Source organism: Ahaetulla prasina, chromosome 3, assembly GCF_028640845.1.
Source record: "Ahaetulla prasina isolate Xishuangbanna chromosome 3, ASM2864084v1, whole genome shotgun sequence".
Classification (NCBI taxonomy): domain Eukaryota; kingdom Metazoa; phylum Chordata; class Lepidosauria; order Squamata; family Colubridae; genus Ahaetulla; species Ahaetulla prasina.
This window is the reverse complement of record NC_080541.1, coordinates 137,096,308-137,114,557: the sequence shown is the minus strand read 5'-3', so window position 1 is coordinate 137,114,557 and position 18,250 is coordinate 137,096,308. Positions and strand designations below refer to the sequence as shown.

The following is an 18,250-nucleotide window of genomic DNA, read 5'->3' as shown; positions in this document are numbered from 1 at the left end:
GGGAAAGAACTAGAAGTGCCAGATTGCCAGATGAAAGGATGGGTCTGGATGGAAAAGTATCTAGGTTTATCAACTACAGTTTCAGCATGTTACTAAACAGAGGACAGGGGGATATCTCGTTTAATCCTAGTATGGGAGAAATAGTTTATCACCGTTCAGATTAACCTCTGTAGAAGAAGGATGGAAAACAGATGAGAAAGATTAGTTTGAAGAACGCTCCAAAAAACAACTTAGCATAGCAAACTCGCAGCTTAATGCTATTTCTGATATTTTCGCAACTTAGTTCTAAAGAAAATTCAGTCTACATACACATATTTTTATACATTGTTATTAAAGCATTATGATCTGACAATGGTTAATTATCTATTCTTGTTGAAATGCACATGGTTGGGATACTTCATTTTATGCATGTTATTATTGTTTCATACACTATTGAAAGATATATTGAACACATTTTCTCCAGACTTTAAATTGTTTTGATTCCTATCCTGTACCATATTCTTTCAATGACTTTCACCTCTGTTCTCCCTTGATTGTAAAATTGTATAGTGTTTTTTTGCTTGGACATACGGAACGGCTTTCTTTGTTAAACTGCAAACCTTCCTGTGCACTGATAATGCTTAATAATTAAACAATTATTTAATCACTAAATTACTGATTACTTTGCACTGTCTCCTATTACAGTTATTAAACATTTATACAATCTTGTAGGGGAAAAAAATAATATTTATATTATACTGAAAAACAACTTCAAATTCAAGTTTCTTTGCATAAATAACTAAAGTTGAGGATCACTTACCGTTCAGGTGATTCTTCACAAATGCTATGGCAATCGGTAGTTTCCAACATTAAACTACGAGTAAGGTTCTGTACTCCTGGATAATGGAAGTTAGCAAAGGAGTGAGACATGGGAGATGTTTTTGTCCCAAGATCTGTGATACGTTTCTCATGACCTGTTAACCCACAGGAGAGTCCATCCAATGCAGGATTTAAGGAACGGGTCATGTAAGCATCAGCAGATTGAGGCCGCCTCATGGGTGAGGATGGATAAGGAGAAAGTTTGCTGATGAGAGGTGTCAAAAGATCAGCGTAGGCAGCTTTTGTAGGTTTTAAAAGTTTGTCAACATGAATGTTAAGCATTTTTTGTTCAAAAGCACAAGAGAAAACAGTAGAGGGCAGATTCTGAAGCCACGATAGCAAACTAAGGTCCAAATCATCACATCCATTCCCGCATAAAAGGTCAATTCCGAGTAACACTTCACTCTCTGTAATTTCCTCTCCTGTTGCTTTACTCTGGCAGAACTCAACACAACACTCATATAACAACCCCTTCATCAGAAGCTGAAATAAGCGATTATTGCTTGCTTTAAATCCAGCCTCACTTAGTTTTCTATCAGCCGGAATAAACTCTGCCACCATGATACAAGCCTCTTCAAAACAGTGAACTCGTGCGGTGCTGGGATTCCAGTCCTTGAATTCTGCATGGTTAGTCAGACGAGGCAATGTGAGTAGTAAACACAGTTTGCTATAATCGTCTTTACAAGGACAATATTCTTCTAGAGCATGTAGGCACTGCACAGCTTCCTGCATTGTAAATTCCAACTGCGGGGAAAAAACATTTTTGTTTATTTAAGGAAAAAAAGTCACTTTATCACAATACAATTAAACATAGCTGTAATTCATTTTCTCTGCTAAAGCTATTTATTGATCATACCAATATAATATAGTGCATATTATTTTCCTATGAAATCTAGTGGTATTTCTTTCTCATATATATTTTTAGACCAAGTTTAAAGCAACTTCTTATACCAGACATATTTTATATGTCTGGTATTAAAACTAGACTACTTTTTAATGCAAAAGAGCATTACTTTTCTCAGTCAATCCACATGACTCATAGATGGTTTTTCACAAATCCAATTAATAACAATAAACAAAGTATCAATAGTAATAGACACCTTGGGTGCAATTCCAAAACAACTGAAGCACCACTTGAACACCATCAGTCACAGTCTGTCAATTGCAAAAGGCAGTTTTACTTGGAATAGCCTGGTGTGAAGCTAGCTCGCCCCCTGTGGTGCACCATGGATAGTGCTTAAGGGTGAACCAAATGAGTTAACAGTCTTAAGGCAGCCAAATAATTACTCTGTAGTTATATGTAGTCTCCTGGCTAATGTAACATCACCATATGATAAACAAACAAAATTGGAATAGCTTACATCCTGTGATACCTCTAAAACCATCCAACATCCACATCTGCCTATCCCAGGTCCTTGAAAAGGACTCGATAGATGGACAAAAATGCCAAATCCAGTCTGAATTCAGACTGTGTGATTAATCATCATCATAATAATACTCTACCTTATCAGTCAAATTTAAGGAATAAGAATCAAATTCACTGATAAATAAGAAATTGAAATATTTCCAATCTTCTGTATCATATTAAAATCATACCTCAAAAAACTCAGGCAATAAAGGAATTTAACAAGGGATAAAAAGACATCAGATTTCATGCCACTTAAACTTCTCTGGGGAGAACGTTTCACAGTAAGAGTCTCATGTATGAAAAGGACCTATTATAAATCACTGTCTTATTTCAGTACATGGAAATGTTTAAATAAGAGTCTAAAAGAACATATTATTATCAGCAAGGCTTTCTTAGTCAGACTTGATGGACTTCACCATGATAGCTTGATTAACATGACATCATTCAATCCTTGTGATAAAATTGTGTCTGAGGATCATTGTATTAAGTGGAATTTAGTTTTTGCTTAACGATAGATGTCATTATAAGGTAAGGTAAGACTGAATTTGCTACTACTAAAAATCAAGAAGTATTAATGATGTTTATGTTCTACTATGAGGATATTATGTATAACTCTCAGAGCTTACGTGATGAGGCTCATCCTCTGCAGACATTGCATTATTTACACATAAGGCTTCTAAAAATTTTTGTTTCAGTATGATGTAACGAAATCTGTAGGAAAAAAATAGAAATGGAAATTAAGTAGAAACAGTAACAGGAATTTTAATATAAAAAGCATTTAGATTAAAATTTTGAAATTTTGAAAAAAAAATTGAACAGTTAATGTTGCCTTACAATTTTTGGATCACAGCAATGATAAGTTGCTTAACTGTTATTTTGTTTCTATTTACATAAAGAAAGGTTAACTATTATTACGGTAGTTCAACTGATAAACAGTCAAAGAAAAATACACTACATCTGAATACATCAAAGAAGTTCCACAATTAATTTTTACGAAATATGATCTCTGTGAGTGCAAATCGATCTCAAAATAAAATAAAACCATTTGTATGGACATTCTTGCACTTATTTCCTTTATTTTTCTTTTCTTTTGTACAACAATTCCAAATTTCGTTAAGCACAATGGAGAGTTTTTTAGGGAAAAAAAGAAACCTATCAATACTTGCTAGGAGATGGTCTTATGATCCAAGGCAATTAGATATATAGCACTAAAATAATTGTTTGTCTAAAAAAAAAAGCAAATCTCAGAAACAAAGAGTTCATCTTTTGAAACAGCTCACAGGCCATTTTTTTTCAATCTGACCTGAACCAGAAAAATTTGCCAGGGTTAGTTAAATATCCCTGTATTTGTGATATTCTATCATTAATCATATGAACAGGCTTGTAGTTAATGATATTTTGTAATGATAAGGAAAATTCTCTGTGATTATATTCATGCAATCTTCTTGACATCAGTATAGTTAGCCTTTCTGTTTTTCTAAGTTTTTTTTCCCCTCAGTATAATCTATAGTTACTGGTATTACAAACATTAAAAACTGATTACCTTTTCTTGTCAAATTTATCCATGCACTCTAGAGGCTGGATGAACTGAAGAACCTCATCCCACTGGCCATCAAGAATCAACTGTCTTTAAAGAAAAGGAAAAAAAGTGAACTAAGACTTAAGGAACAAACAAATCATTCCTGCAACTATAGCAGTCAGCTTTCAGGATGCAGTACTCTGGAAACAGTTAACAAAATTATACACTAATTTTAGCAGGTAATCTTTGATCCAAAAACATATGGTAAATATTTGTGTTCTTTCAATACTTAACAAATTTGCTAAAATACTTCAATATCAATGTAAATACTAATACATTTTGGAAATTGTAATTATTTTTCAATTTTGTAGGATAACAAATACATAGCTCACTAAAATATATTTTTAAGTTGGACATAAACTGTGCGAAAAGGGGGAGATAAACATCCCATTATATGTAATTACAGTGTAAATTCTTGGCAAATGGATGGAACAGTCCAAGAGAATTGCAACAGCTAAAATAGTTGAAAAGATAAAACTGTATGCGAAATTTTCATTGCATAATGTATTAGAATTTCTTATCAGTGCATATCACTGTCTATATAATTTTTTAAAAAAATTAAAATTAGCCTTATTTTTTTTCAAACCTAAAAGAAAGAGATGTCCAAAAATAACTAAGGAGGCAACAAATCTGCATTTTATAATGCTATAAAGTGCTGATGGCAGGCAAGAAAATTACTTTAAATATTTTTGCTATTTTTAGACAATTAAATCTCCCCTCTTGTAACATATTATAATTAGTACAAAATAATGATAGACTTGCACACATTATGTACCAAAAGAGAAAATTTAATCTAATTATATCTTATTAAAAATTGTTTCAAACCAAATTTGAGTTGTTATTTTAACTGCTTGTAGATCTTGTAACCTTTTTGCACTGTAGCCCATCATGTAAATCTGAAAAGAATTTGGTCTTGTAGATGTGGACTTATAGCAAGGTCTTTTATTCCCTTTTATGTGGAGTATGAAATACTTTGCATCCGCTCTTCCCAAAGCCCACTGAAGGATGCCAACCTGTTAGCATTATCTGACACATACCAACTTCTATTGCTTCCTTCAGCCACCGGAGGTGCTTAATAATTATAATTAAAAGATTTGAGATAATGACTGATTGCAAACTAGGTTATATATCATGCAAGCCCTATAGGTCTCCATTGGATTTTTAATATAGAAAGGTTTATAGTAATTAAACATATATTTTTTTATTTACTCATTCATTTATATCCCACTTTTATTATTTTCACAAACATATAATGTAATGTATATAATACATACTGAAAATGGAAGGTAAAATTAATTTCTTTTTTACAGAAAGTGAGAGAATTTTTATTCTTAAAAACAGCAATAATTTGGGGCAATGAACTAAGAAAATGGCATTTTTTTTGCCCTCTCCTATTGATCAGTTCAGTGAAGGACAAATGCCAGTATTCTTTGCCAGTTCTCTGTATTTGTTTCCACAGCTGTGAAGAGGATTGTACAAAATAGTTTAAAGACACTGGAGGGTAGAAACAGGATCGTGTGGAAATGCCCTTGGTCTGGCAGGGATTAAAGCATTTTAATTAAAAAATGATTCACTTTATTTTGCAGCATATTTAATAATGTAATAATTTATACCTTAAGAAAAGCATATCATCTGAGAATAATCCATTAATTACACCACTTTCTTTCTCTAGAGCCAACATACTGATATGAAGCTTTCTTGAATTCAAGAAATCCAGTATTAGTTTGACTATTTCAGCTTCTTTTATGTTCACTGTCTCTTCAGCTGTCATTGTGTAAGCTGAAAAGCAAAGAAAAATACAAATCAAATCAGATCCAACCTATGAAAATTCCATCTGGCATTACATTTTATTTAAACAAGCACAAAAAACTTAAATTAAAATTGCTGCCATTCAATATATTCATATCATTAATACAGATATTCACATTTGATATCTTTGCCAGGAGCAATACTAACATACTAAGCTATGTTTCAATTTACAAGGATTCAGAAGCACAAACAAGATTAGACACCTTTTAAGACTGTCTACAGAATATCTAGACATTAATAAAACAGAAATTCTACCTGATATTATAGCTACATATATACAGATTTTAATATACATACAATTCTTAAGTATATATAATTATTAACATGACAGAAGACCATACGTTTATTACAAATAAACACTTTGTACCCTGTTTTCCCCAAAATAAGACATCCCCTGATAATAAGCCCAATCGGGCTTTTGAGCGCATGGCAATAAGGCCAAACACTTATTTCAGGGTTCAAAAAAATATAAGACAGGGTCTTATTTTTGGGAAAACATGGGTACTACATTTGTTCTATTAAATCTGTCTTTTCAGTTTGAGGAAAAATGTCACTTATTTAATGTGATTCAACATTTTCTCCTCATTTATATTTCATTGCAAACTCAAAGAGCTAATCAGTATATATTATTCAAAATTATATCCATAGATCAGATTTTGGGCATATGGTATCAGTGGGGGATGAAGTAGAAGAAATAGCCATGGTTGGCAAGGTTGAAATAACTGGAGTAAGAGGAAGATATTGGATGAAATGAATTGACTAGATGAAAGAGATTAATGCAATATCCTTGAAAGGAATATGAGCATTGATGGATCCTAAATTTAATGTTTTTTGGTAGCTGAATAATAATTGTATGAAAATCTGACATGTTTAAATATTCAAGGAGTTCTTAAAATGAAAATATTACAGATGTGAAATATGACAAATTAACTGAATTTTAAGGTGAAGAAATGCAATTAACACCTTATTTTATTAAATATGAGTACATGGTTTTTGGCAGAAAGCAGCACAATACACAGGGAATAACCTATACCATAGTTACACTTAATAACAACTTTAGCAGTAGTGCCAAAAGATACAAAAAGGAAAAATAGATATTTATACCTTTCTTAAGTGGAATAGAAACATGACAATTTGAATAACCTCGTCTATAAAACAATTGTCATTAAAGACGAAGGAACTATGTCTTGTCATGCACCTAGTCTAATTTTAATCTATTCACTGACAACTAGTTAAAGCAGTCTTCATATAAAATGTGTAACTGCCACTATTTCACAAGTCAGTAAATTTATTCCATTTGGCAGTGGTTTCCAGCCACAGGCATGAAGTACATTTTACATTTTCCCTATTATTAGGCTATATTAGATATGTGGTAAAATTCAGAATATCCATAAGGTTAGGAGCTATGGAAGATTGGTTTCTACTAGATACAAGTTTCACCTTTTTGCTCAATTTAATAATTCACTGCTACAGAATAGAGATTAAAGAATCGTACACAACTGTGGATTAGAATTCAAGATGCAAAAATTTTAGTCACAATGATAAAACTTGTATGAGTCATAACAATTACCTGACAAAGGTAGCTTGTACTATGGAGATTACATGACAATATTCCTTCCCACAAATAGTTAAAAGCTAACAAATTCAAATGTTATAAAACTACTATAACAATATTTTCCAAATGACAAAAAATATTTGCCGAATATTATTAATACAACAAAATAACATCTTATTCCTTGGCAACCTGTAACTATCTGGCAATTTAATGATCAAGGTATCTCTTCTGCAAAGTAATTGCTCCCCTTTACACTTTGAAGAAACACAGGTATTCCGTATGTAAAACTTTCAACACACATTCTGTACTTATGCACCCGTACCATCTAATTAATAAAGGATTTTAATTTATTTAAATAGGCCCCTTGGTGTACCTTCAACATGATTCTCCTTTTAGAATAGCAGATGTTAAAGTGTTTTAACTGTTATGTTTACTTAAAACTCAATTATTAATGTCAGAGTTCATATTTTGATGGAATAATTAAATATTTACATACCGGTAATTAAATGTTTACTATGGAAGCAGGAAGTTTCTATTCAAGTGCTTAACACTATTTTAGACTGTGATTTTTTTTTATATTACTTTTTCTTCTGCTGCTTATTTTGTTGCTATCTGTGCTTTTTCATCTATTTTTAATAGTTATCTTATCTACTAGAGAATCTATTGCTAGGTAGATTAAATAGACATATAAACATAACTGAGCCAATATTTGATTTTTACTCTTTTTATATAATCAGGATTAAATAAGAATAAAGGGCCATCTAAATATTATGACTTGATCTAAATCTTCGAAACTGCTTTCTGACATAGATCACTTACTAGATTAGTAGCTTCTAAATCTGATGTGCATAAAATGTAAATTTGGGCACAGATCACATATATTTGGTACTCAATATATAATAAACTTTAATGTGGATCATGTTATCATGTTTGGTATACTGGACACTGCCCTCCTTACAGAATGCTATTGTCTTCATTTTTTAATTATATACCACAATTATAGGAAGATTCCATCTGCTCAGTTTATAGAAAGTATTGGTATTTGCACATAAACTTAGATCTTTAATTGAAATTTAAGGGAAATAGAAATATTTTAGTTTAGCTTATATGCACCTTAATAAAATTACCAAAGGAAGACGGATATATTGAAGACACTGCAGAAATAGTTATAAATTACTAAAGGAAAATAGGTCCTTTGTATTTTTTGCTGTCTTACTAACTGGTAGTACTCAACTAGCTGGACCAAATGGAAAAGTCCTACACCATCTTAAGTATGCCTCCCATACTAGTTGGACTAACAGGGATGTATAAAACTGTTGCATTCCTTATATATAAAATATTTGTTCTTCACTATGGGTATCCCCTAATATAAGGCAATGTTAGAGTTGATCTTTTTACCAATTTAGGCATATGGAACAGGTATAGACAGGACAACACAGAAAACTTATACAAATACAGTTACCCCCATTCCAAAATAAATTTTTCAGGTGTTTGGATTACTCAAGAAAGGTTATAGAAACTTTCACACTGCCACTGTTTTTATTCCACAAACCCTCTGTCTGAAGACAAATTATGACTATATTCATTTCTGCTAAAGTGAACAGTTGAGAACAAGGTATAAAAAGTTACTCCCATCCCCCTAGTTAGGCAAGTTGTGCCACAATAAAACTCTTTCATCCCCAATATACAGAACAAAAAGGAAGGGGAAAGAAGCCTGGCACTTTGTAACAACTTCAGAAGAGAAAATAGACAACTCTATTCAGCTTTACTTCAACTCTTTTACCTGGACTACGGAGGAGGAGCTGTGAAGTCCTCAAATTATCATTGCACTTACAGGAACTGAAGCTCAGAAACCTGAAGGAAGGCCAAGGCAAGTTTTCCTTCTAATGTGAAAAAGGAGCCACAAAATCCCAAAGTATCAATCTGTAGTTGTTTCACATATACTATAATTGAGTTAGAAATAAATCAGATCAGCTGTCCAACACCACAGAAACATCAATATGCTATCAAAGTCATACAGAACACTTATGTAGAAATGAAGAGAAAAAAATGCTATGATTTAAAAATGATAGAAAATATTTGTAGCTAGGGTGGTAGATGTTGGTGGTAGTTTTTTCTCTGAGCTTGCTGTTTAGCTTCTGAATTCAATGAATTCATTGAAACCTGGTATTCAACCAATGGATCTATCAACAAACATGTTGATTTGGAGTCAGCCTACAAACTCATAAGGAGTCGTATAAATCGAGTGACCTCTTAGATTTAGATTTATTAGATTTTTATACCGCCCTTCTCCCGAAGGACTCAGGGCGGTTCACAGCCAAAATAAAACAACAATTATATACACAATAAAACAATAATTAAAAAACTTATTAAATATAAGGCCAAAATTAAAACCATTTAAAACCGTAAAAACCCCATAAAATTTATATCAAATATTAAAAACTACTAAAATTTCTATGCCAGTCCTGTGCGAATAAATAGGTAAGTCTTCAACTCGTGGCGAAAGGTCCGAAGGTCAGGCAGTTGACAAAGTCCTGGGGGAAGTTCATTCCAGAGGGTGGGAGCCCCCACAGAGAAGGCCCTTCCCCTGGGGGCCGCCAGACGACATTGCTTGGCGGACGGCACCCTGAGGAGTCCCTCTCTGTGAGAGCGCATGGGTTGGTGGGAGGCAATCGGTAGCAGTAGGCGGTCCCGTAAGTACCCCGGCCCTAAGCCATGGAGCGCTTTAAAGGTAGTAACCAAAACCTTGAAGTGCACCCGAAAGACCACAGGTAGCCAGTGCAGCCTGCGCAGGAGTGGTGTTACATGGGAGCCACGAACGGCTCCCTCTATCACCCGCGCAGCTGCATTCTGAACCAACTGGAGACTCCGGGTGCTCTTCAAGGGGAGCCCCATGTAGAGAGCATTGTAGTAATCCAAGCGAGAGGTAACAAGAGCATGAGTGACCGTGCATAGGGCATCCCGGTCAAGGAAGGGGCGCAACTGGCAAATCAGGCGAACCTGATAAAAAGCTCTCCTGGAGACGGTCGTCAAGTGATCTTCAAAAGACAACCGCCCATCCAGGAGAACGCCCAAGTTACGCACCCTCTCCATCGGGGCCAATGATTCACCCCAACAGTCAGCCGCAGCTGCAGCTGACTGTACCGGGGTGCTGGCATCCACAGCTATTCCGTCTTGGAGGGATTGAGCTTGAGCCTGTTTCTCCCCATCCAGACCCGTACAGCTTCCAGACACCGGGACAGTACTTCGACAGCTTTGTTGGGGTGGAAAAGTACAGCTGCGTATCGTCAGCATACAGTTGGTACCTCACCCCAAAACCATTGATGATCTCACCCAGCAGCTTCATATAGATGTTGAACAGGAGAGGCGAGAGAATCGACCCCTGCGGCACCCCACACGTGAGGCGCCTCGCGGTCGATCTCTGCCCCCCTGCCAACACCGTCTGCGACCGGTCAGAGAGATAGGAGGAGAACCACCGATAAACGGTGCCTCCCACTCCCAAACTCCCCAGCCGGTGCAGCAGGATACCATGGTCGATGGTATCAAAAGCCGCTGAGAGGTCTAATAGGACCAGGGCAGAGGAATAACCCCTGTCCCTGGCCCTCCAGAGATCATCAACCAACACGACCAAAGCCGTCTCCGTACTGTATCCGGGCCGAAAGCCGGACTGGAACGGGTCTAGATAGACAGTTTCATCCAGGTATTGGGGTAATTGACGTGCCACCACACTCTCTACAACCTTCGCCACAAAGCGAAGGTTGGAGACCGGACGATAATTTCCCAAAACAGCTGGGTCCAGGGAAGGCTTCTTGAGGAGGGGTCTCACTACCGCCTCTTTCAAGGCAGCAGGGAAAACCCCTTCCAACAAAGAAGCATTAATAATCCCCCGGAGCCAGTCTCGTGTCACCTCCTGCGTGGCCAGCACCAGCCAGGAGGGGCACGGGTCCAGTAAACATGTGGTGGCATTCAACCTCCCCAACAACCTGTCCATGTCCTCAGGAGCCACAGGGTCAAATCCATCCCAAACAGTCTCAACAAGACGAGTCTCTGACCTCTCACTTGGATCTACTCAATTTTGATCCAACCCATCCCGAAGCTGAACGATTTTATCGTATAGATAACCACTAAACTCCTCGGCACGGCCCTGTAAGGGGTCCTCCCGCACCTCCTGTTGAAGGAGAGAGCGGGTCACCCGAAACAGGGCGGCCGGGCGGTTATCTGCTGACGCAATGAGGAAGGAAATGTAAAAACGCTTCGCTTCCCTCAATGCCACTAGGTAGGTCCTACTATAAGACCTAACTAGTGTCCGGTCAGCTTCGGAACGGCTGGATCTCCAGGCACTCTCTAGGCGTCTTCTCCGGCGTTTCATCTCCCTCAGTTCCTCGGAGAACCAAGGAGCTGGTTGAGATCTACGCCGGGTTAAAGGCCGCAAAGGCACGACACGGTCTAGAGCCCCAGCCGCGGCCAGTTCCCAGGCCGCGACTAGTTCTTCAGCCGTGCCATGGGCCAGACCCTCTTCACTGGGTGACCTTCACACACAATCACGAGCTGGTCGCATGACAGGTGACATGGCCTCACCAGCCAGTCACACAATCCACATGACATTAGAGATCAATAAAAGTGGTGAAGAACTGAAAAAAATCCCATTGAGGATGTCACCTAGCCTGGTGACAAAACGGTTGGAAGCTAAACAGCAAGCTCGAAGAACAAACCACCACCAACAAATGATACGATTGCTTTGCATCCTTGCTTCATTTAAATAAATCCTGCTGAATGCACCATAATAAGAACACAAAACTGAATCACCCAAGTATTTACAATATTCCTTCTTCCTTCCAAGTGGCTTCTAAAGAATCTGGAGATTGCTCCATTAATTTAAAAAATATTTGTACAGAAAGTAAATACAACTCCCTTGGACAATATATACTGAAAAAACTATCTGTTATTAACTGTAGACTAGAGGGGAAAGATGACCCTGATGGAGATATACAGATTCTGTTGCCAAGGCAACAAGGCTAAAACAGTTTTAAGCCCACATTATCCAGATAACATTCAGAAGTGTTCAGGTAGACAGACTTGAAAGATTCTATCTATTCAATCTCAATAAAAATAGTTTTACACATTCTGTGGAGTTGATTTCAAGGTCTGGTTTTTGTCATGGGGCTGATATCAATAGGGGTACTGAAGAACCAGAATCTATATTCATTTCACTTTATTTTGCCTTATTAATGTGTGACAGCTGATATCCATGGCCAATGAAGCTCCACAGCTGACTCTACATAACTCAATAGTTCAAAGAAGGCAGACACAATTTGATTTAGTTATTATTTCTCCTTTCTCTCTTGAAAGATTTTTTTTTTAATTTACATTTTATATCCCGCCCTTCTCCAAAGACTCAGGGCGGCTTATAAGGCAATAGTCTCATTCTATTTGTATATTTACAAAGTCAACTTATTGCCCCCCCAACAATCTGGGTCCTCATTTTACCTACCTTATAAAGGATGGAAGGCTGAGTCAACCTCGGACCGGGCTTGAACCTGCAGTAATTGCAGGCTACTGTGTTCTAATAACAGGCTTCTTACCAGCCTAAGCTATTACGGCCCCGGTAGCATCCTAGCATCTAACTAAACAGAGGAATGAAATCTTACGAACAATGGTTCAGACAATAATACTTTAATTGGTAGGATCTTGTAGTCAATCTATGATCAAGTATATAACTTCTACAATCTTTTCAGCTTTGTAGATAATCTTTTATTCAGTCACCAATTGTCCAATCCTTGAACAAATACTGTTGTTTTTTTCAGCTTTATTGCTTGACAATATATTAAAATGATTTGTTTCCCCTTTTCCTCGCCAATCCTTTTGTTTTGTTTCTTCATCTCTTTTGCCTTCTGTATTTTATAATGTTGTCCCAATGTTGGGTTTATCTTACCTCTGATTTTAAAAGAAACACTCAAGAGTCTTTTTTTAACTAAAGAGCAGAACAAAAATGCTACTAATTAAAAGAAACTTGGTTTTGGAATATAACTGCTGGTATTTAAAGCAAAACAAAGATAAGGGCAACAATAGCAATACATGTAATATTTTGAATTCAGAGCAAAAACCTATTCTATAGAAAAAGCAAGATTCAACACATTTTCTTTAGCTTCTTGCCAAACACCAAATGTGGTCCAGTTCTGTTTAGTTTTCAGAGTTATCATTCTGTTCATATAATTTCTTTCCATCATTCTGTTGGAACAGAAAGAATAATGAAAGAAAGGAAGTATATAAGTTATGACTTCTGCAATTTTTTCCAATTCCTTTACTAGCACTGGACATGGGAAACATCTATATTTTTCACCATAAAATAACGTAATTTTTGCTTTTGCACACTTCTGCGCATGTCCTGCTAATCACAGACTGGAAATGCCTCAGGAACCATATTTAACTCACCACTGACCCACCAAGCAATCAGCCTGAACTCATTATTTATGCTTCAATTTTCAAATGGGGCTGCGCTATAATCTATAAACAACATATCATAAAGAGGCATAGTTAAGGGCATGAGCCTATTCTGATCTTATCAGCTATCTGATACACTGCAGGCGCACACTCCCCTCTGTTCTTTGGGTGCTTATTTTTTTCAGCAATTTGCCTTTGGCAGTGAAAAAGTTATACCTTTTCACTGTGCCAAACATGTATCTCTCCCATTCCTTTTGCCAAACTGTAGATGGCAGGGGGAAGGGGAGGGTCTTTTGATGCCAGTTCTCCCAGGAAAAAGACCTACAGACACCGTGATGATTGAAAAAATATATACTTCACTGCTTTCCTCCAACACGTTGCTCTTTAGTCTTACAATAAATTTACACCTCTACAGATTGGATACGGCAATGTCGACTCAATGGAGAGTATTTTCATATGCATTCAGTGGTCTTTTAAAAGAATCATCCCAATAGTTTTGGTTCTGCAGTGCCTCCTCAACAGTAGGGATGGACTGCTGTTCCACCTGTCCGCTCCCCTATTTCACTTGGTCCCAGAGACAACCTTGGGAATTTTTAAAGAGAGAAACTTTAAGACCAGTGAACTGCTTCTGTACAGCAGGTTCAACAAAGGAAAGAAAATGATAGGTAAGATTAAACAACTTCATATGTGGCTTAGAGACAGAAGTGGCCGAACTGGCACTAAGCTGCAAGTGATTTAATGGAACAAGCAATTATTAAGCATAATAGGATAATAATGAAACATGGAGTAAAGGGCCATGCTCAGCAAAATCCAACAGTGTGTGAAAGGAAACAAGAAGGTTGAGTTAGGATAAGGAAGGCGTAGGAGTAGGGGCATGTGACAAGGGGATGAAAGAAACATGGAGACCAAGAGAAATTTAGATTGCAGGGGGCATGGGAGAAGTAAAAGCTATGTATTATATATTTGGGAAAGATGCTCCTGAAAGAATATAAAAATATAAGTAGCAACACAGTGGCATGGATGCATCTTTACTATATGGGCTAGGGTAGGGGTGACCGAGACTGCTGGAAGTAATCTCAAACAAGATAAAGCAATTGGGTATTTTTGTGTTTCATGATTCGGCGTGTCTACTATGATAGCAGTTTTGTGAATGTCCAATTCCTGCAATTGTGGGTTGCTACCGGTTCACCCTGTATCAGGCAAAACGGTAGCAGTGGCGGCAGGAGGTTTTGCCCACCCACCCGGACGTCTCTGCACATGTGCAGAAGTGTCGTGTGCACGCAATGTGCACGTGCTCACAAGCAAACCAGTAGCGGCCAAAATTGAAACCCATTACTACTGCAATTGCATTCTGAAGCTTTTAATGTTTTCTCAAAATGCCTTCTATGCCTATGGCCCCAAAAGGGTTGGAGGCTCCTGAATATTTAAAGTACAACAGATGGACAGGACAGGAACCAGTATAAGGACATATATTATTTATCTGCAACAATTAGTAGACATAGAAGAAGGGGAAAAATAAATTACAAGCACATCATCTTTTGTTTATATGTATTATGTGTGTGTATACTGTAGTGCCAAAGTAAACAGACTCATATGGATAACCACTAGCATTTAGTTCTCTATAATTCTAATACCAGTGACACATTATATTCCATAAGGGTTGTGGCACAAATTTATATTCATAGCATCCTTAAGATTTTCAGTCAGTTTGAATGAACAAAGAACAAGGTATTCCATTTAATCAATCATAAGTTATCACAACCACTACAACATTTCCAACTATCTGTTCATAGGCTGTCATCTTCAAAACTTTCGTATAACCATAATGCTGATTTTTATTTGTATACAAATATGCTAATAAGCATACCTGAATTCAGCATGTGTGCATTCTCATTAATACATCTCTATTTTTTTTTTAACTGCAGCTCTATCATGCAGACAAAGGATTGTCGAAAGTATGTGATGGAATCGACTGCCCAAATCTCTTAAGTGATCTTGAACTCCTGCTACAATACTATAGATTGGAACAATCGCCCTGATGTGACACGATGCCAATCTTTGCTATAAAACTGCAGGCACATAATTCTTAATACCCACAAGAAACAAAGTCGACCATAGCAGCCATAGATTGCTTTCTTAGAAAAATCAAGATTGAAAACCTGAGAACAAGCAGAGCTCAGAAACACTGCATGTTTCTCTCCCCTTTCAGTGACAAGGCAAACCTAGATTTCAACCACTGAACTTTATATACCCTATTTATATCCAGGGTTTCTGCTTAAAAAAAGAAGAAAAAAAACCTTCCTACCCAGCCTGCAAGATCATCACCTAAGTAATAACCTAACCATAGGGAAGAAGAGCCAAACAGCAGCAGGTGCTGTTAAAACCCAGGGAGGTGTTTGTTTTTTTTTTTTGCTCCTGTGTGTGGATGCTGCAATAACAAAAGAATGTAAAGAGGCGCGCAAGGTGAGAGAAGAACTCGGTCTTACATGCGCAACCAACGTCGGTCACAAGTTGGGCAGCAACGGCACACAGGCACACACAAACACACCCCTTCTGACCTGGAAGGCAGGACGGCAGGGGACGACGCGAGAAGGCAGGCAAGGTCAACTGGCGAGAGGAGAGAGGGAATTAAAAGAGCCTCGTCCTTTCGCCCCGTTCAGCATCCACGCAGCCCCGCCGAGGCTGTCTTTCTCCTCCCCGCCGCGTCGCTTCCTCCACCGGCGCCAGTCCCTTTCCCCACCCCGCGCTCCTGCCCACTCCTTCAAGGTCTCCCACCAGCCCCAAAGCCCGGTCCTCCGAGGCCTCCCTCGGGCCTTCTGCATCCCCCTAACTCCTCCTGCACGGCTTTCCCAAACCGTTTCTTCAGCGTCGCCACCTCAGCGAAAGCCCTCCCTCGGCGGCCAGCAAAAGAAGACGCCGGCTCCCGGGAATCGCCTCACACCACAAACGAGAGACTCACCTACAGGGCGGGCCTTTCCCGAGCCGCCGACTCTGAGGAAAAAATCGGGGTGAGGGAGGGAGACGCACAAAATGGCGGCAGGAGCTTCCCAGGGGTGTGGGAGAGGAGGAGGAGGAGGAAGAATAGCCCGTCAGAGGCTTACGGCCACGGGCGCCCACAAACGCGGGCCCGTGCCGGCGGGTTGCTTTGCTCGCTTCCTAAAGACCCGAGAGGCGGCGGGACGGCTGTGTGGATGTCAAGCGGCTTCGCCAATCGCTGGCCGGCAAAAGCGGCTCCGCGGGGCCCGGCGCCGAGGCTTGGGGCGGGGTGACAGCGCAGCCGCCTGAATGGGAAAGCGACGAAAGGGGCGGCGATGGCGGGCGGTGGCTGCATAGAGGAGCTCCGAGGAGCGGCGTTTCCCAGGCGTTGGTGGTGGCTGGACCGGAGCCCAAGTCTTGGCGGAACAGTGGATGGGGCGGCGGCAGGGATTGGGTTGGGAGGCAAGCAGGACGCGGCTTCATGGGAACGGTCCAATAAAAGAGCAGCTCCCCTTCGTTTGATCCCTTTGCCTTTATTCCTCGCCACGGATCTGTTTTCGGCCCCTTCCTTCTCCCCCCCCACACCCCAGAAAGGTGCGGACGAGATCTGGCCGCCTGGAACGTGCCGCTTGGAAGGCTTCCCCACTGCAGGGATATTGATTTATTTAGGGTATTTCTTAGCCGTTCTCCAAAGGACCCCGGGGGGAGAAGCTTGCGAATGGCAATAGCACTTATATACCGCTTCGCAGTGCTTTATTACAGTCATTGTGGAAGGGATTGCCACTCTCTTTTCAGTCACACTAGATACTGTTTTAGGAACTCATTCCGGAGCACGACACCATAGTCTTTTGAGACTGAAGGATGCCAATGCCAACTGTAAGCAGTTTACGAGTCTATTGCCCCGTCTGGGTCCTCATGATACAATGAAAGAAACATCTGTGAGTTAAAACCCGAAATAGAATAGATTAGAATAGAATTTTTATTGGCCAAGTGTGATTGGACACACAAGGAATTTGTCTTGGTGCATATGCTCTCAGTGTACATAAAAGAAAAGATACGTTCATCAAGGTACATCAAATGGGTGATGATGTGCCACTGAGTGAAACCGTGCGTAAAAGAGCTCTTCTCCTGCCATGGAGGAAGGAGGGTTAAAAAAAAAAAGGTTGTGTCAAACAAATCTCATTTACGAGCTGCGGGACGCCACTTTTAAAGAGGTTTGGCTTTCTGACACCTCTCCCTTCCTTCTTTATGACCGGTTAAAGGATGCAGAATCACAGAATCATAGAGGATAGTTGACATGGCTGGTAAAAGAAGGTGATTCTTTCGCATCCTAAGTTTAGGGCAGCAAAGTAATCTCTTAGAACTCAGTTTTGCAAACTTTGTTAGTGGGAAGCAAACAGGCTTGGCGGGGAAGCTGGAAAAGTAGGCAACGGGTGACACACCTCTTGTTGCTTCCCACACAACTTCTTTATTAAAATTTCAATTTGAAGTTAGCTTTTTTGTAAAACAAGGGCCATACATGTGTAATTATATCAACTCTAGGAAAGGTTCAAAACAGTTTAAAAGGAAAAGCTGCAGAGATGTACAAAACACAGCCCCATCCATTGCCATTTATTAACATTAC

At 38.8% G+C, this 18,250-nt stretch overlaps 1 protein-coding gene across 5 annotated transcripts in view; it reads right to left on the bottom strand.

Annotated features, from left to right (window-relative positions):
- The window catches only part of WDR47 (WD repeat domain 47), a 42,605-nt gene extending 25,553 nt beyond the window's left edge, over window positions 1–17,052 (bottom strand). The window contains exons 1-5 of one of the 5 annotated variants that reach the window (XM_058178529.1): window positions 16,610–17,052; window positions 5,459–5,624; window positions 3,810–3,893; window positions 2,893–2,977; window positions 800–1,602 (exon numbers count right to left, since the gene is read on the bottom strand). In XM_058178529.1, coding sequence (XP_058034512.1) covers window positions 800–1,602; window positions 2,893–2,977; window positions 3,810–3,893; window positions 5,459–5,616 — 1,130 coding nt within the window. In that variant the 5' untranslated portion in view covers window positions 5,617–5,624; window positions 16,610–17,052. Of the gene's footprint in view, window positions 1–799; window positions 1,603–2,892; window positions 2,978–3,809; window positions 3,894–5,458; window positions 5,625–8,992; window positions 9,124–16,136; window positions 16,378–16,609 lie in introns of those variants that run through there. The other 4 variants (XM_058178530.1, XM_058178531.1, XM_058178532.1 and 1 more) reach the window with 4 other exon arrangements.
- Window positions 17,053–18,250: the final 1,198 nt, after the last annotated feature.